Here is a 20130-nt window from a genome sequence, read left to right on the forward strand (position 1 = left end):
GGGTAACTTTGGTGGTCATCAAGGAGATTAGTGGTGGAATAGATAAGTTCAAGGCAAAGTGGAAGAAAAGAAGGTAGCATATACAGAGTTGGTGAAGTGGACGAGGAAGAGAAGTGGACGCTTAAGGAAGTTTATAAGGAGACGAAGACAAAAGCTAAGTTAGTTGTTACGGCTACTAAGACAGTAGCTTCCTTACACTTGTACGTCCAGCTAGGGGACAAAGGTGGGGATAAGAAATTGTATAGGCTAGCAAAAGCAAAAGAGAGAAAGGCTCGCGACTTGGATCAAGTGAAGTGCATCAAGGATGAGGAAGGCAAGGTGTTGGTGGAAGAGAGAAATTAAGCAAATATGGCAAGCATACTTCTACAAACTCTTAAACAAAGAAGGGGACAGACACACTATGTTGGGTGAATTGGCGCACAATAGAAAACTTTGGGACTTTGGGCACTATAGGTGGTTTAGGGTTGAGGAGGTTAAAAGTGCTATTATTAGGATGAGCAATGGAAGAGTAATCGGTCCCGATGAGATTTCGATGGAATTCTGGAAGAGGACAGACAGGGTAGGTATGGAATGGTTGACTGGGTTGTTTAATGACATTTTTAAGACAACAATGCTCGACGAATGGAAGTGGAGTACAATGGTTTGATTGTACAAGAACAAGGGTGATATACAAAACTATAACAATAACATAGGTATCAAACTGTTAAGCCACACTATGAAGGTTTGGGATAATGGTGGAGATGAGGGTGGAGATGAGGGTGAAGAGAGGGGTGTCCATTTCCGAGAATCAATTTGGATTCATGTCGTGGCAATCGACTACTAAATCCATCCACCTTGTGCGGAGACTTGTGGAGAAATATAGAGAAAGGAAGAGGGACCTACATATGGTGTTCATTGACCTTGAAAAGGCCCATGACAAAGTCCCGAGGAATGTCCTCTAGAGGTGTTTGGAGGCTAAAGGTCCGAAGGTTTATATTAGTATGATAGAGCCAAGACACGGTTAGAACGATGGGAGAAGACTCAGAGCACTTTATAGTTGAGATGGGGCTATATCAGGGATCAGTTCTTAGCCCTTTCATGTTTGCCTTGGTGATCAATGAGTTGATGCGATCTATTCAGGAGGAGGCTCCATGGTGTATGTTATTTGCAGACGACATTGTACTGATTGATGAGACTCGGGACAAAGTTAATGCTAGGTTAGCGGTTTGGAGACAGACTTTGGAGTCCAAAGGGTTCAGGCAATGTTGTGAAGGCGATCGCCTCATCACCAATAACGAGAGGCGAGGTGAGGCGACCCTTCATTGCCTATTAGCTTTGTGGCGAGGCAATCTTCAAAAGGTGACGCCATGGCGACAATTGCAAGAGGCAACAAAGGCAAAAAAGGCGTCGCCTTTTGTATTTTCTTTAAAAAAAGGCGACCAATTTAGGGTTTTAAAGTTAAAAGAAAATTTAGGGTTTTCTTTTCAAATTTGCACAATGACACTCTTAGACTGCGACTCCAACCATTCGACTCGACAAGACTTCTCTGGCGACTCTAAAGTCCCACTAATACGTATTTCTTCTTTTCTTCTTCTAATTTCTTCTTCCTCTGTTTCTTTTTCCTCCTTTTCTTCTTCTTCTTCTTCAGACTTCAGAGTTACTTCTACCTCTATATTTTTCTTACTGTTGACTTTTGTTTTGTTTTTTTCTTATTCAAATTCTAGACTTTTAGTATGTACTATCTATTTTCAGTTTTTGAATTGAAATATTTGCTAATATGTTATTGCCATTAAGATTTTGATTATTTATATATGCAATTAAATATTTTAATTTTTTGGTATTAATTGGTGCCGCACTTCAGAAAGGTGAGCGCCTCGCTGCTCGCCTTGCCTTGTGGCGAGGCAGACTCTTGTCGCCTTTTGCCGCCTTTCGCCGCCCAAAACACTGGGTTCAGGTTGAGCAGGATCAAAAAACAGAATATTTGGAGTGCAAATTCAATGTTGCGTTGGATGAAGCAGATGTGGAAGAAAGATTTGCCACACAAACTATACCTAAGAAAGAAAGTTTTAAGTATCTTGGGCCTGTAATCCATGATAGTGGGGACGTCGATGATGATGTCAACATCGCATTGGGGACATGAATGAAATGGAGACTTGCTTGTGGAGTATTGTGTGATAAGAAAATACCACCTAAACTTAAAAGGTAAGTTCTACATAGTGGTGGTTAGACCGCCCTTGTTGTATGGGGTAGAGTGTTGGCCAGTCAAGAACTTACATGTTCAAAAGATGCATGTTGTGATGATGGGGATGTTGAAATGGATGTGTGGGCATATTAGAAGCGACAAAGATTAAGAATGACGTTATCAAGGAGGAGGGAGTGGCCTCTGTGCCGGACAAGATGAGGAAAACGAGACTGAGATGGTTTGGGCATGTATAGAGGAGGTGTGATGACGCCCCAATGGGGAAGTGCGAGAGGTAAGTTGTAGGGGGTACACGGAGGGGTAGAGGTAGACCGAAAAAGAATTGAGGAGAGGTGATTAAATAGGACATAAAGTAGGTTCAAATTACCGAGGACGTGACTCAAGATAGGAAAGAGTAGAGGTCACATACTAGGGTAGAAGGTTAGTAGGGGTGGAGTATTGTCTTGCCTTGTGAAGGTTTAGGCTTGCTAGTGCCCATCGTAGTACTAGTCGTGCCGTTATAGTTCTTGTTTATGTTGTTTATTGTGTTTCGATCATCATACTATTTTGTTGTTATTATTTCTTTCTTGTAGACTTTACACTGCTTTTTCTTATTAACGACTATGCTTTCTTCATTGTTTTCTTCTTCCTTTACTTGAGTTTGATGCACTTAGAGTCGAGGGTCTTTAGGAAACATTCTCTCTACCTCCACGAGATAGTAGTAAGGTCTACGTACACTCAAGTCTCCCCAAACCCACTTTGTGGGATTTCGCTGGGTATGTTGTTGTATTACATTACACACCTCAATCTTCAGTTGTTCGCTATTTAAGGCACAAACTAAAGTTATGATTGAGATTGAGTTCTAAAGAGATTTGCACAAGGACTTGGATGACTTTCTAACATTTTTCTGGTTTCAAGTAAATTATTATGAGATCTAAGCAACCACTCTTGGCGGAAGGGTAAAAAACATACATGAAAAAGACAGATATGAAGGAAGAAGAGAAGACAGAAATTAAGAAAAATGCAAGCCCATGCCGATTATAGACGTCAAAATACACCTTAACCTAGCCACCAAAGTTATTGGTGTTACTCTCTTCATATATATAGGGCTAATATAAAAACCTAGGACTCGAAGTGCTGACGTGATAAACAATTGGTGACTTTTACGTAATTTGCAAGTTAAGTATTTTTGTTTGATAAGGTAAAGTATGCCACTTTTCATTTTGAAGTCTAAGACGAAAGTACTTCTAATATGTAACAGAAACAACAAAACAAGTAGGGAAAAAAAAGGGGGGGGGGAGGGGGGGAAGAAGAAGTGGTGATGCTGGTGTCACGTAATGCTTGAAGATGTTTCATCCAATAAATCAATTATTGTTTGCATTTTTTTAGCAATCACGAGGTGGATAAAATTTGATGCTTGAAAAAACAAGCTTTTCATGGAAAAGAGTCCCGCCAAACTTCTTGTATATCAATCTGAAAGAAGCAGCTGCAAAATGCTATCAGTGGTTCATCCTCCCTGTCCCATCTACTAAACCCTTTTTTTAGGTGCCAACTTACTACAAGTGTACTAGGGCTAAGAGAAAACACAAGCGTTGAAAGGACTGATACTACAAGTAGAACAGGTTTTTTCTTAATTTAATAATATAGGAAGCAACATACAAAAAGAACTCAGCACCTAATCACTCCAAACGTATATGATATAGCACCAGGGAAACCTTCTCAAGAAACTAACTTGAAGTGTGCTTGTATTGCGCATAGAATAAGATACCTACAAACAAGATTGCAACAGCACATGCCAGCCATGGTAGGTGAAAAATTGAGATAGCAGAGGCCTGCTGCTCCTCCCCTCCAGCACCAACAGCTGAACAGAGAAAAGAGAAGTGGTAAGTTCAAAGTTTGTCAGATATTCACATCCCAATGAAACATTTCAGGAAATCGGTATAAGGTTCCATTAGAAAAGAGTAGTAAGTTACAGAACAATTGATTCCATAAGCTTCTAATTTCTTTTGGCAGACAGGTAGCTAAACTTGTATAATCACTATAGAGGAAAAAGACAAAATAGACCCTTAAGTATTGCTGTAGGACTATTTTGGTTCTCTCTCTCTCTCTCTCTCTTAACATATATCTGAATAAAGAACATCCTTTTACTTATAATAGTGGACAGGTATGATCCTTGGCTAAGCAAAACCCTCAAAAACTAACGGGAAAGAGTTTTATCTAATGGCCGGAAAAGACAGTAATAGAAAGAAGGAAAAGGACACACTTACTTTCATAAATCACTAGTCAGATGTGAAAGTAAAAACGCTCTAAGAGTGTGTTTGGTACGAAGGAAAATGTTTTCCAAATTTTCCATGTTTGGTTGGTCGAAATATTTTGGACAACATTTTCTCTAGGAAAACAAACTCTCCATAAATAAGGAAAATGACTTCCTTAATCAAAGAAGGAAAAACAAGTTACATAAGTGACATTGCAATTGCAAGTTCATTACCTCTTCCCAACCCACCCAACACCCCCACCCCCACCCCCACCTCCTCCCTTGACCATTCCAACCCTCCCCCCCCCCCACCCAGCCACAACTCCCACCCCATCCCGCCCACATAGTATTTTGCTAGATTAAATATAAATGCTCCTGGGATAACGATTTTTTGCTTTCTTACTAAACACTAGAAAATAAATAAGAAACCAACTTATTTTCCATGGAAAACATTTTCCTGCATACCAAACACACTCTTGGCTTTTGGCACCAAAACCATTCCTCCAATGTCGAAGTGAAGAACAGATTGTAGGAAGTCGAGCGATCTCTCTCATCCCAGTGGTAGAACATGGTTATTATTATTATTGAAACTGGTAACTTTAGTCCATATATTCACAAGTGTACTACAACAGAAGTGTAGTTCCCCTTCAAAAGTGTTACAACTTGCAGAGAAATACAACCATAATCTAAACTGTTGCCTATAAACAATCTAGTACATCAAAGATGTCTTCTGTCCTAGTTAAGATATCTTGTTTATACCAAAAATAAAAAAGAGCTAAGCAATTCATTTTGATCTTCGGCAAGCTGTTCTGAACATTCTCGAAACTCCTGTTGTTTCTGTCTTTCCAAATTGTCCACCAAATGCATGTTGGGACAATTCCATCTCTTCTCCTTATCTGAAGCATTGCCATCTCTATTCCAGCTGCTTAGAACTCCTTTAATGCTCCCTGGTTTCACCCATCTTATCAACTTTAGACAGATGAACATTCTCCAAAATTGTTATGTCCATGTACAACGCAAAAATAGATGGTTAATTGTCTTTGCATGCTCTCCACATAAGGTACATCTAGAGGCCAACTGAAGGCCTCTTTTGTTTAAATCTTCATGAATCAAAACTGCTTCTTTACAACCACATGAAGCAATTTACTTTGTAGCGTGCCTTTGGTTTCCAGATCATCTTCCATGGCCAATCTGTCTCCTGTCCTGCATTCTTGTTGAGTTCCTTATAAATAGAATTGTAATGACTTTGAGGGTGATTTTCGAAAATTTGTACAAAACACGCGTGAACAGTAACACGCGTGAACAGTAATTTTTTGGGCAGAAAATGCCCCTTTCTTCCCATTTCAATATTTTCATCAATTGTTTGAGTTCTTGAACTCCTTGAGGTGATTTGAGAAGAGATTTTTAAGGCAAAGTGTTGGGTAAGTGATTTTTGACCTAAAACCTTTCCTTTTCATTAAGTTTTTGATGATTTTAACCCCTAAAGTTTAGTTTCAAACCCCAAAAATCTTTGTTTCTTCCCTAATTCGAATTTAAGGAAAATGGTGATTTCTAACTCGTTTTGAGCTCTATTTTTATGGGTTTTTCAACCATGAGTTCCTTATTACAAGTAGAATGTGATTGTCCAATAAATTTCCAGATTTGACCTTTTTCGGAAATAATTAATTTTTGGACCATTTTACCCCCGGTTCCGAAACCTATTAATATGGGTGTCATTGGACTACTTGTGATGTGTATGTTTTATTGTTGATAGTGGGTTGTCAGTCCGAGCATTGAATTCGAGAGTTGCTTGTTCGGTGGAGGTGTTCGAGCGCGGTTTCGGCAATTGAGGTAGATTTGACAATCCTTCTTTGAGATTGAGATGGGGTAATTAGTCATTCATATGTTATAGACTTTGGGATGAGGTCGTAGTATGAGTTGAGAATGTTATATATATATTGTGATGCCCATGTGGGGGCTTATTTATTAATGTATTGTCATGTGGGGGTTTATTTGTATTACATAGCCCGTGTGGAGGCCTTATTTGTAATCTTATTTGCTTTGAGAGCATGTGATTCGTGATTTGCCTAAGAGAGAGGCTTGAGTATATTATTTGACTTGTGATGCTCGCCTAAGAGCTTGAGTTGGGGGTTTTGAGAATGCTTGAGTATTGAAATATTGTTGAGAAAGGGATGAATATTCCTATTACTATTTATTGAGGGTGAATATCATGTGTAGGTTAAGTTTTGAGAACTTTGAACCTTTTACCACATGTGAGTTGAATATTACTTTCATGTCATATGTGTTTTGATGCATTCATCCTCATTCATCATAGAAGTTGAGAAATATGGAAATTCTTTTTGAGAAAAAAAATGAAACACCTTTAAACCTTTGTATCTTGAGTCCCTGTCCGAGGTAGTATTACGGCAGGGTAGTGGATGCATTGTGATCCCTTGACCACGAGGAGGTGGCAAGGATAATGGATATTGTGATTGAGGTATATGGTCTGCGAGACCCTCATGGGTCCTGCTTGGTAGCACAACTCGGCAGGTGTATACGACAGGCTGTGCGACAGTCTTGATTCCACCGTACCACCACATCATTGCATCATCATATTGCATTGCATTGCATTGATATCTGTGCTGCTTGAATTATCTGATTAATTGTGATTATGAGCTGTTATTACGGGTCTACTTTACTCGCGCCACTATATATATAAACTTGTGGCACCGATGCCGAAGTGGGACTTTTTTGTATGCAGGTGGAAGCGTTTCTTAGTTTATTTCATAGGTTTGATTAATTCCTTATACTCAGTCAGCTAAAACCTACTAAGTACATGTGAATTGTACTCACCCCTACTTCTGCATCCCTTTTTGATGCAGATACTAGTCGGGGTACCTCACGTGGCAGTTGATATTCTAGCGGATTGTGTATTCTCAGATTAGTGGTGAGGTCCCAGAATTCAGATCGTCACTAGTCTATCCTTATTTTTCAGTCTTTTGTATCATTTAGAGACTTATGTTGTATCTTCAGATTCGAACCTTGTATTAGATGCTCTTTATACTTATGACACCAGGTTTTGGGATAATTTTCTCTTTATTGTTTTTCTTTTTATTTAAATTGTGGCATCACTTTCCCCTTTGGGAGTCTTGTATGAGTTTTATTTTTAGGGTTACACATCAAATTGGGTTTTGAGATGTGTGTCATCATGACCTCGATTTTTGGGTCGTGACAAGAATTTACTGAGAATTGACCTTTGGTATCATTCTTCCAAATCAGCAAGTCCTTCTTTACAGTGAGGTTGCTGAATGAGTCTACTGAATCTTGAAAATCTGCCACTTTGTCTATCTCCCAGTCATGAAGGTTCCTCCTTAGGAACAAATTCCATCCTAGTCCAGTCCACATTGTAGCCACAGTGGCATGTTGCTGTTGACATAAAATAAACAATTCAGGATGCAATTGTTTCATAAGGACTGCCCCATTCCATTTGTCCTCCCAAAATGATGTCTTTAAACCACTCCCACTTCTACCCTGGTTCTGTGATACAGTACTGGCCATAAATTTCTGATTGCCCTCCAAACAGTGCATTTATATGGAGTACTTACCATTTTAGTCATCCACTTATCCTCCATACCATATTTTGTTGTGATGACCTCTTTCCAGAGCATGTTGTCTTCATTTGCAAACATCCACAACCATTTCATCATTAGGCCCTAATTTTGTTTCCACAGGTTTCTAATGTCTAGACCTCATGCACTCTTACTCACAATCAGTTCCTAACTAGATGGAACTTCTTCTTATCTTCACTGCCTTGCCATGGGAAATTCCTTCTAAGGGAACAATGCTATAAGATTCATTGGCTGGCATAGGAGAGACAGGCATCATATAAGAGGGTAATGCATCCATCACACTGTTGATTAAAGTCAATCTTCCTCCCAAGGACAAATACTAGCTCTTCTAGTTAGTAAGTCTCTTTTCACATTTCTCCAGGACCCCATTCCATATGCCTTTGGATTTGCTTTTAGCTCCCAAAGGCATGTCTAGGTAAGTAGTTGGAAGCTCCCCAACCTTGCCTCCTAGTTTGCTGGCCAAAACATCTATATTAAGCACACTGTTCATAGGATAGATGAAGCTTTTTCCCCAGTTTATGCTTAGAACAGAGACAGCTTCAAAAATGACAAAAATAACCCTCAATATCAGAATTTGTGTTGCCTCTGCTTCACAAAACACCAAAGTGCTATCTGCATATTGTAGATGAGTTATCTCCAAATTAGATAGTTCTCCTGCTTGGAACCCCTTGATCCACCCCTTCCCCTTTGTTGTATTAATAAGGTTACTCATTCCTTCCATAACTAAGATGAACAAAAATGGGGAACGAGGGTCCCCCTGTCTCAGGCCTCTCTGAGAAGAGAAGAAGTCGCGTGGGTACTCTATTAACAAGTATAGAGAACCTGACAGTGCCAAATACAATGCTTTATCCATCTAATCCACCTGGTCCCAAAACCCATTTTTTCCAGCATTTGAGTGAGAAAGTCCCAATTCAAAAAGTCATAAGCTTTTTGTATATCCAACTTGCATACAATCCCTGGCTTATTGCTCCTCTGCCTGGACTCTATACATTCATTGACTATCAAAACAGCATCCATAATTTGCCTGCCCTTGAAAAAGGCCATCTGCTCTCTATCTACTAGACTATGTATCACCTTCTTAAGTCTTTCTGCTAGGAGTTTTGCAATGATCTTGTACATCCCCCAATAAGATTAATGGGTTTGAAGTCTTTTAGTCCCTCAGCAACTCCCTACTTTGGGATCAAGGCTACAAAGGCTGCATTCAGGCTCTTTTCATAGAAACATCTCTCATGAAATTTTTGAATTGCTCCAACCAAGTCTGAGCTGATGACACCCAACATTGCTTGAAGAATTCCATTGAATAACCATCTGAGCCAGGGGATTTATCCCCAGCACATGCCTTGATGCTTTTAGGATTTCTTGTGGTTCAAAAGGAGCCTTCAACATGGACTTATTCTTTGCATTGATTCTGGTGCAATTCACCATTTCTAATTGGGGTCTCCACCTCTCTGTTTCTGCATACAAGTTCTCATATAAGTCCAATATTTCCTTTTTGGTCTCCTCTGGATCCTCCTCCACCACCTCTCCCACTTTTAGCCTGTCTATTGTATTGCTCTCCTGTGTGCATTTGCAGTTTTGTGGAAGAATTTGGTGTTTCTATCCCCTTCCCTAAGCCATGTTACCCTGGACCTTTGCTCTCCTGTCTCTTCTTTCTTTGCAATTCCTTCAAATTCATTAATGAGTGTTATTCTGGATACTAGTTCCTCCTTTCAATATTCTATGCTCCTGGATTTCCTCCAAGTCGGCCAACTGTGCCATCACAATCTGTTTCTGAATCCCCAGGTTTCCCAGAGTGGATTTACTCCACTCTTTTAGTTTAGTCTTCGATGCCTTCAACTTGGAAACCAGTACAAAATTAGGGCTGTCAGTGCTAGGAAAAGACTCCCACCAGGTCTTGATCTTCTCTTTGAATCCTATTTGAAGCCATCAATTCTCAAATTTGAAGTAAGAATTGGAAGTTTTCCGAACACCACACAGTAGCATGATAGGGGAGTGATCTGATGTAACCCGCTGCAAGACTGTTTGTTTGACATTGCTGAAGCAATTATCCAGTTCTTCTGAGATTAGGAATCTATCCAATCTGGCTGCAGAATAATTCTTCCCGATGACACGAACATTGAAGGACTCAAATTGATGGGAAGTCATGTTCTCGAATACACAAAAATACAAGAGAATAACCAAGACCAAGAGCCCTAAACATTTAGGACTAATTGTTGACGAATAGTCAAGAAAACCAAAACTTCCAACAAAAATTGAAAGGGATCACAGATAAAGGACACAAGAAGACCAAAAGTTTCAAAAAAAAAAAGACTGAAAGGAATCACAGATGAATGACTTGAAGAATCAAAGCAGTAGGCTCTGATACCATGTCAAGTTTGCTGAATGAGTACTCTCAAATGGAGAGTTCTTCCATTGAATAGAAAGAATTCTGATTTACATGCCTAAAAAACTGCTATTTACACCCCTAGATATCTCCTATTCCTAATTATAATATCTCTAAAAATATGCTAACATTAATCCCTGATTATCTCCTATATATGGAAAGCAATTGACACCATAATTACACAAATATTTAGAGCTATTACATAGATACGTACAACTATTAGAATCTGTCCAACATGCTAACAAAGTCCTCTATAGAAAATATAATGGATTTGCAACACGATTTTTTCTTCCGTCAAACTTACAATTCTTTGATTATCTTATCCATCCAGATACCTCAAAAGCTGATCATTAAATCCCTCCACCCCTAACCACCAATTTTCAAATTCAAAAGAAGCTCTATTGTTCCCAGTTTCCACACTTAAAAAAGTAGTGGGTTGTGATCTAAAATTCACCCTAGGCAATGTCCTTTGTTTTATGCTCCTAGAGTTTCCTCCCATTCAAATGAGAATAAGAATCTGTCAAGCCTAGCTGCACTGTAATGAATGATTCCTCATAGCCAGGTAAATCTGCCCCTATACAAGGTGGATTGGATAGCTCCATGTCTTCTATCCAGTCTGAGAAGTCAGTCATCGCATTAGTGATGCATTTCCTCCTTTCATACAAAAACCTGTTAGTGGTGACGTAACCACAGAATACCCATGGACCCTCACATAAACCCCTGAATGATGAAATCTCCTCCTAGCTTAATTTCATTTCCCTTCAGGTGTGTTGTGCATAGACTTATGTTAGATACCACTTAAAAGATTGTTGCACTGTTTCAAAACTATAGGAAAATGAATAACGGCCTTTTGCAATCAGTTCCCTTCCACACACTACTGTCCCATAACATTAGAATTCTACTACTGCTACCTTCAGCTTCAAGATATCCACATCTCATCATCTACATGTGCATAGTAGCTTGGCCATAATATCCACATCCTTTTCTAACTTTGTTTCCCGGGAACAACACAAGTTTGCTCTCCATTTCTCAATTAGACTCTTAACGAGAATCCTTTTAGAAATCATGTTAAGTTCCCTGACATTCCATGATATTAATTTGACCTTCATTGATAAGTTGACAGTGGATTTCCCCCTGCTTCTAACTCCTTCCACTTCTTCATTACTTTCTACTTGTTGCTTCTAACTTTTCTTGCTTTCATCTAGCTTCTTATAGAGAGCCAGAGCTCTTTCCACATCCTACAAAAGCAGCATTATATTGATAACTCAATTCCAGGACACTGGAGTGAACCTGAATCTATATAGCCACCGGTTCAGCTAAGAAGATGATATAAACACATTAATCAAAGCATCATAAGGAATTGAAAGAGTAACAAACAGATGATCTTTTCACAAGCAATTAGACGTGAAGACCTTCCAGAACAATAATACAAAATAATTTTGGACAAGTGAAATGTTTTAATACTGTACCCCTACCTCATGCAGGTAGAGAGGCTATTTCCTAAAAACTCTCGGCTCAAGTAACGCATATCAAAGCAGATTTAAAAGGAGAAAACAGAAGTATTAGAAGTAACCAATTTTTCTGAATATTGATACTAAAAGAACAGATAGACTAGATGCCAAATATCAAGAGAAGCAAAGACCGAGTAATAGTAATCCTCTAACAAAACATCATTCCAACACCAACCAGGATAACCTGATGGAACAAATATTCTAAACCTGGTGTGAGGCTGCACGATCGTCTAGTTAACTACTTCCTCCCATGGAACAATGACTAGTTCAAGTAGTCACTGTTAATAGATGAATTTCCCCCCTGTATGCATAAGGCCATCTATCCAGTAACACCATGCTTAGCAATACAGAGGAAAATGAACTGCTTCTTTGTTTTCCATAGCCTTATTAGTTCTTTTAACGAAATGCTAAGCATTAAGGAACTTACATTACCTATGGTACCAATGCCCGCCAAGGTAATTCCAATCCAATCAATAGCATTCATGATCTCCTTTAGATAAAAATGGGAAAAGACTGAAAGTATAGCAAGTCCACAGCCAGAAACTGGTTGAATGACCGATACCTGGAGTACATCATTGAAATGGTAAGTGTAAAGGATTCGTCTAGCTATCCATATAAGAAAGAAACACTATTTTTAGGGTTTTCTCTAATAATGGATTTACTTTCAAACTATCATGTTCAATTCCCTAAACGTGCATAAGAGAAAGCTTGCTGGAAAATCACTTACTGGGGCTAGAGATAGTGCTCGCAACATCAAGACTGCTCCAAACAAATCCATAAGTAAACCAAAAATCCATGCCTTGTTGAAAGCATAAGCTTTAATCACCTGTAGACAGAGGTCATAAAGCTTTCCAAGTAGTTGTGTTTCGTAGAAGAAGTGCCGAGTTCATAAAATTAAAGGTAAGCAGGATAGCTTCAGGGAGGCCAACATGATTTAACAAAGAACATGAAGAGCAAGAAAGAGATGATGTCTGCATAATACTAGACATAGCCAACCACAAGAACATTCACAGCTATTTCAAATACAATAATCGGCATTCACATTCGATAACCATTCAATTAAAGATGCTCCTTTTGTTTTTTTGTTGGTAAGTACCATTCAATTAAAGGCATTTTTTTATAACCATGCCCATACCAGCTTGCGCACACCTAAACTAGTTTCATGGGGTACCTTTCACCAACACAAGTACCGGGATAACTCTATCTACCAAGGCTTGGACAGATAGGTAGAAATTAAACTTGTCTAATGAGCCGAGCTAACCTGAAACAACCGGTAAAGGGGGCAAGGCTGGGACACCTCAGCGAACCGATCCCAAACGACTCCAATTGGCCAACCGGTGGCCCAGGACCATTAAAGTCATGTCACTCCTTAACAAGTTACCCGGACAGGCTTGGTTCAATGGTAATGTTTTCAGCTTTACAAAAAAAAAAATCTGACCGGTGGCAAACGGTCCAAATTGAATAGCACCGGTGCCAAATGGACAGAATTGCAAAATTAGCCCCTTTTTCATTTTTTTATTTAAAAACTAACCCCTCCCCTAATTGCACATTTACCCTTTAGAAAATCTATAAACAGCCCCCACCCCCTCTTTCTACAATTCTTTATTCCTGCATAACTCTCTTACTCTCCAATCTCCCATCTCAATTCTCTCATTTCTCTCTTAAAGTGTTATCAAATATAAGATCTCTTAATTTTTAATTTTATTTTTATTAACGGTTTATTTGATAAGTCAAAAGTACAAGCGAGCAAGTGTAATTGTGCTACCGTCCGAGTTTTGAAATTCAATTTCAACATTTCATTTTTAAATATTCAACTTATTGTGGGAATTTGGTACTCTTTCCATCTCTTTCTCTTATTTATTATTGTACATTTATTTTTTATTATTTTTCTATTTTGTTAGGTTCAGTAACTAGTTTTCTTACACTAAATTTTTGATGTCCTATTCATGATCACTAATTAATTTATCAATAAAGTTTCCTTAACAATACTTTGCTAACTATATCATTTTTTTTGGCTAACTAATTTATTCATATCCTATTCTTTTCTATGATTTTAAAACTTCGAGATTTTTCCTTGACCAACTTATGTTACGAAGTTCCTCAGTTTCCTTTCCACCATCAAATATCCAAGTAGTGGCTAGTTACTACAACAACAACAACAACCCAGTGCAATCTCACAACGTGGGGTCTGGGGAGGGTAAAGTGTACGCAGACCTTACGCCTACCAAGGTAGGACGGCTGTTTTCGGGAGACCTTCGGCTCAAAAGAAGCATAAAAAGAGGTCAGATAAGGCTAATAAGTTCAAAGCGATAAGAGAAAGCAAATAACGAATAACGCAAATAACGAGAGCGACACAGATAAAATAGGGTAATCAAAGTACAGAAAGTAATAAAGAGATAATAACAGAAGTCAGAGCACAAGAAATTATAGTGCGCTAATGTGCCTACTAATACAGAAGAATAACGAGACTATGTACTAGCCTTCTACCCTAATATGGGTCCTTCATACCCTCATATCTAAGGTCATGTCCTCGCTAAGCTGTAACTGTGTCGTGTCCTGTCTAATCACCTCTCCCCAATATTTCTTCGGCCTACCCCTACCTCTTCTAAAACCATCCATAGCCAACCTTTCACACCTTCATTTTGAGGCATCTGTGTCTCTCCTCTTCACATGCCCAAACCATCTCAGTCGCATTTCCCGCATCTTGTCTTCCACCGAGGCCACTCCTATCTTGTCTCGAATAGCCTTATTTCTAATCCTGTCACTCCTAGTATGCCCACACATCCATCTCAACATTCTCATCTCGTCTACTTTCATCTTTTGAACGTGAGAGACCTTAACTGGCCAACACTCCGCCTCATATAACATAGCCGATCTAACCACCACTTTGTAGAACTTGCCCTTAAGTTATGGTGACACCTTCTTGTCACATAGCACACCAGAAGCGAGCCTCCATTTCATCCACCTTGCCCCAATACGATGTGTGACATCCTCGTCAATCTCCCCGCTGCCTTGCATGATAGACCCAAAGTACTTGAAACAACTTTTCTTTTGGATGGCCTGATCACCAAGCCTAACTTCCGCGCCAACCTCCTGAGGTGTCTCACTGAACTTGCACTCTAAGTACTTTGTCTTGGTCCTACTCAGCTTAAACTATTTAGACTCCAAGGTATGTCGTCAATCCTCCAGCTTAGCGTTAACTCCGCTACGAATCTCATAGATCAAGACTATGTTGTCCGCGAAAAGTATACACCATGGCACCTCACCTTGAATTTGTCGCGTCAATCCATCCATTACCAAGGCAAATAAAAACGGACTAAGGGTTGATCCTTGATGCAACCCCATCACAACTGAGAAGTGCTCTGAGTCCCCTCCTACTGTCCTTAGCCTAGTTTTGGCATCCTCATACATGTCCTTGATCACCCTAATGTACGCCACATATTATACAAGATATACAAAAAGATAAAACATGCTAATTTCCCTTTAAAATGACCAAGTAGTGGCTAGTAACTAAAATTATTATTTTTATCTTTCAAAGCAGTGTAAGGAAAGCAGTCAAAGTTTTTTGGGTGGGTTGTCATTAGATAAGCATGTTTAACCCAAGATAATTTGCAAAAGAGAGGTTTCACATTAACCAATAAATGTTATCTTTGTGAAGAGTGCGAGAAATATGAGAGAAAACTTTATTGATTGTGTATCTACATTATTACACAGAGACCATATTTATAGACACTACAATACAATCCTTTACCAAGTAGGATATTATATACAATTCCTATTCTAAGTTGGATTATATAGACCTCTACATATTCTAACAATCCCCCTCAAACTAGTTTATACAGATCATATGTACCTAGCTTGTTACAGATGTAATTAATACAAGGATTGGCGAGAAAGTTGGTGAAGATATCTACAAATTGATCACTTGACTTCACAAATTTTGTAACAATGTCTCTTGAGAGTATCTTTTCTCTAACTGAGTGACAATCAATCTCAATGTGCTTAGTCCTCTCACGAAACACTGATTTGATGTGATATGAAGGGTCGCTTGATCACCACACACAAGTTCCATCTGACCGATTTTTCCAAATTACAGTTCTCTCAGCAACTGTTTGATCCAAACTAGCTCACAAGTTGCTACAGCCATTGCTTGACATTCTGCTTTTGCACTAAATCGAGCAACCACACTTTGTTTCTTACTCTTCCACGATACTAAATTACCTCCCTTACTAAAAAACAATATCCGAATGTAGAATGTCTATAAAGGGGTGATCCAGCCCAATCAGCGTATACATATCCAGTGATATGCTCATGGCCTTGATCCTCAAAGAGTAGTCTTTTATCAAGAGCTGACTTTATATATTGTAGAATACGAACAACTGCATCCCGGTGACTATCACAAGGGGAAGTCATAAATTGACTTACAACACTCACAGGAAAAGAGATGTTAAGTTTAGTCATTGTGAGATAATTCAACTTTCCAACCAACCATCTAAACCCTTCAGGATTGCTGAGTGGCTCTCCTTGTCCTAGAGGCTGGAACGAGTTTAACATTCAGATCCATAGAAGTGTCAATAGGTCTACATCCCATCATTTTTGTCTCCTCAAGAATTTCCAAGGCATATTTGCATTGAGAAATAACAATACCTGATCCAGACTGAGCAACCTCAATATATAATACTTTAGTCTCCCGAGGTCTTTAGTAGTCTGAAAATGCTTAAAAAGATGTTGCTTCAAATTAGTGATACCATCTTGATCATTGTCAGTGATAACAATATCATCAACGTAAACAATCAAATAAACACACAGTTTGGAGCAGAATGTTGATTAAACACAGAGTGATTAGCTCCACTATGAGTCATGCCAAACTCCTAAATTATTGTGTTGAACTTCCCAAACCTGGCTCGAGGAAACTTCTTCAGACAATAGAGTGACCCACGCAAGACATACAAGGATACTAGATTCCTTCCGAGCAACACAAACCAGATGGTTGCTCCATATAGACTTCTTCCTCAAAATTACCATGCAGAAAAGCATTCTTAATGTCCAACTGATGAAGAGTTCAATGACAAAAGGCATCCATAGATAGAAAAAGACGGACATATACTATTTTAGCCACGAGAGCAAAAGCATCACTATAATCTAGCCCAAATATATCAATATACCCTGTGGCAACAAAGCGAGCCTTACTAGACTTTGCCTTTTCATCTACCACACTAGCTTTGTTCATTAAGTGATCTTGGACACCTTGACCTTTGCACCATAGCTCAGTCGAGGAAACCCAAGCTAGATAATTTGAACTTCCTATTAATGGTTCGAAAGTGATCATAGCGCTTGAACCTCCAATTTCTGTATTTTTCATGCCAAAATTGTCAACCCCTAAAGTCATCTTATGAAATCATAATTTTCTCAAAAGAAAAATGGAAATAAGGTGTTAGAATCTGGAAAATAAAGGTCCAGTCGCCAGAAATTAGATATGGTTGATAGAAACGGGTTGAAATCAAAAAAAATAGCTATATGGTCAGCCTCGGAATGGAGAGCCGGCCTCTCTGAAGAGCATGGAGGCTCAGATCTGAGACTTCTGGTTGCATGTGACGGCGCGTGAGTCACCAAAACTCAGAGTAGCTCACTAGGGTTTGCTCACCTGAGTGTTTTGCACCTCATGGTGGTGTTGGTTTTCACACAACACATAGAAAACAAAAGAGCACATAAACCAGTCTTTGACAGCCACCGAAAAACTGCACGGTGACGCTGATTTTGCTGTAAAAGAGCACGTAAACCAGTCTTTGATAGCCACCAAAAAACTGCACAGTGACACTGATTTCGCTGGAATGATGCACAACGATATTTCTATCACAATTGATCTGATACTATGTGAGAAATATGAGAGAAACTTATTATTGATTGTGTATCTACACACAGAGACTCTAGACACTATAATACAATCATTTACTAAGTAGGATACTATATACAATACCTATTCCTATTCCTTAAGTAGGATCGTATAGACGTATTCCTATTCTAACAAAGAGGATCTGGAATCAGTCAGTCGCCATTTTATTCATTGCCAAGTGGCTAAGAAATGTTGGGAGCTCTTCCAAAATCTATGTTAACTTTTGACTACAAACTAGGCAAAAGCTTTAGCAACTTAAAAAGACTACTGAAAAACTTCTTACACACACATGTTTATACCATCAATATGAAATCCCTCTTGGTTAAAAATAATTCAACTTAAAAAGACTACTGAAAAGCTAGATAATTGACTTCATTGCTTGTTAATGTAATCTACTTATCCTATACAAAGCACTTTATATATACATATATATAAACATAAAAACATAAAATCCATGTGGCTACTCCACTTTCTGTATGCAATAAGCAATCTCGCATATCAGAATTACATGATAAATGGAGGTCACACAAATGATATTCCAGCATCGCAACACCAACAACTATGCTTCAATCCCCAAACTAGTTGAGGTCCGCTTTACATTAATAGACAAATCTCTAACCCCTTGCCCAAAAAAGAAAAAAGAAAAAAACTACCTGCAAAAACCATAAGTGCACTAACCCAAGAAACAGCTGAGAGAATCACAATAAGAGAAACCATTACACCAAAAGAAAATGTACATTCATGAAAATCAACTTTGTTAACAAAGAAACATAAAAAAGAATTGAATCCAATCACTAAAATAAACAGAAACCAGAATTGAAAGGGGGCAAGTATACCAGTTTTAGCATATACCTTGAGCTTGAAAGATAATGGAGGCAGAATGAGGGTGCCCTTCTTCTGCAGAACTTTGCCGATATTGTTACCGGCCGTGGCGGCGACCGTTAGGCAAATTGATTCCCACATCTCAGCCCCGGGCCTGCTTGCTCTTAGATCAATAGGAGAAAGGATTAAAGGAATATTTCTTGGTAAGGCTCTTTTTGCTAGATGTTTGATAGCCAAGATCTCAGTTCGTTTTGATTTGGTAGCTTCAGATTTAGACAATCAGGCTGTCAGATTTGTGGAGTGGTATTTTGTTATTAGAGCATAGCCCCTGCGCTTTCTCATTTTTATTTATTTTAAGGATGAATATTTTAGCATAGAAAAAGGTTAAACAATGCCAAATAGAACAGATACTTCTATGCTCAAATACTTGATCCAAATTTATTCTTATTTTTACCCATCAATTAACCTAATTAGAACATCAAAATAGGTGAAAATAATTAAATATATCCTTCGTATATATTATTATACTCTTTCTTAATAATATCAATATATATATATATACTAACTCATTTTTAAAAATTTGAAAGGTCAATAAATATAATACTTAACTGCATGAAGAAGTTTTGGCAGAAGAAGTTGAGAAGACTAATTTATATCCTCTTCTGTCTCTTCTCCAAATTTTGTAACAGTAAAAACTAACTAATTATATCATTAATTAAAACTGATTTCATTAAATAAAACTGCTTTACTTTTCATTTTCATTGTAATTGTTATTCTTTAATCAAATTATGGAAATATTTCACAAATAACATTGCAATGCACTGCACCTCTCTATGCCTCCAATTTCAATTATATTTTTTCTCCTTTTTTGGCATTTTTCTCCCCATTTCTTTTTGCATTTTTTTGGATTAGTTTTTACTACAATCTAATGGATTATCAATAAAAGGTCAATTAAATATAAAAATCAAACACAATAAAATTCTATTAAAACTGATTCAGCCCACGTAGCAGTATCTCCTTAATGCTAAATTAAGTCTTTTTTTATAATAAAACTCAATTAAGTACAATTAAGGAAAACACTTAATATTCATTCAATTATAATTACTCAAATATACGTTTCCTTTCTTTTCATGTTATGTTACTAATTCGTTTGCTTACTATAAATACTAAAGCAAATGTTCTCCACTGCATTACATTCTGCCTTTTTCAAATTTTCTTCTTCTTATTTTGCTCATTTTCATTGGAAACTCTTTTTGCAAGAAGTTTCTTTTTTTTTTCTTCTCCTTTCTTGGCGGCCATGTCATCCAAAAGAAAAGTAGTTTCAAGTACTTTGGATCTATCATGCAAGGCAGCGGGTAGATTGACAATGATGTCACACATCGTATTAGGACAGGGTGGATGAAATGGAGTCTCGCTTCCGGTGTGCTATGTGATAAGAAGGTGTCACCACAACTTAAGGGTAAGTTCTACAAAGTGGTGGTTAGACCAACTATGATATATG

General features: G+C 38.2%; 1 protein-coding gene across 2 annotated transcripts in view; it reads right to left on the minus strand.

Annotated features, from left to right (window-relative positions):
* LOC129899206 (probable magnesium transporter NIPA9) overlaps positions 1 to 18999 on the minus strand; it is a 28361-nt gene extending 9362 nt beyond the window's left edge. Inside the window, exons 1-4 of one of the 2 annotated variants that reach the window (XM_055974076.1) lie at positions 18660 to 18999; positions 12642 to 12740; positions 12342 to 12476; positions 3931 to 4019 (exon numbers count right to left, since the gene is read on the minus strand). In XM_055974076.1, the coding sequence (XP_055830051.1) occupies positions 3931 to 4019; positions 12342 to 12476; positions 12642 to 12740; positions 18660 to 18770 (434 nt within the window). In that variant the 5' untranslated portion in view covers positions 18771 to 18999. The remainder of the gene's footprint in view (positions 1 to 3930; positions 4020 to 12341; positions 12477 to 12641; positions 12741 to 18659) is intronic. The other variant, XM_055974075.1, reaches the window with a different exon arrangement.
* Between the last annotated feature and the right edge of the window lie 1131 nt (positions 19000 to 20130).

The sequence above is a fragment of the Solanum dulcamara genome, chromosome 8 (assembly GCF_947179165.1).
Source record: "Solanum dulcamara chromosome 8, daSolDulc1.2, whole genome shotgun sequence".
NCBI lineage: Eukaryota > Viridiplantae > Streptophyta > Magnoliopsida > Solanales > Solanaceae > Solanum > Solanum dulcamara.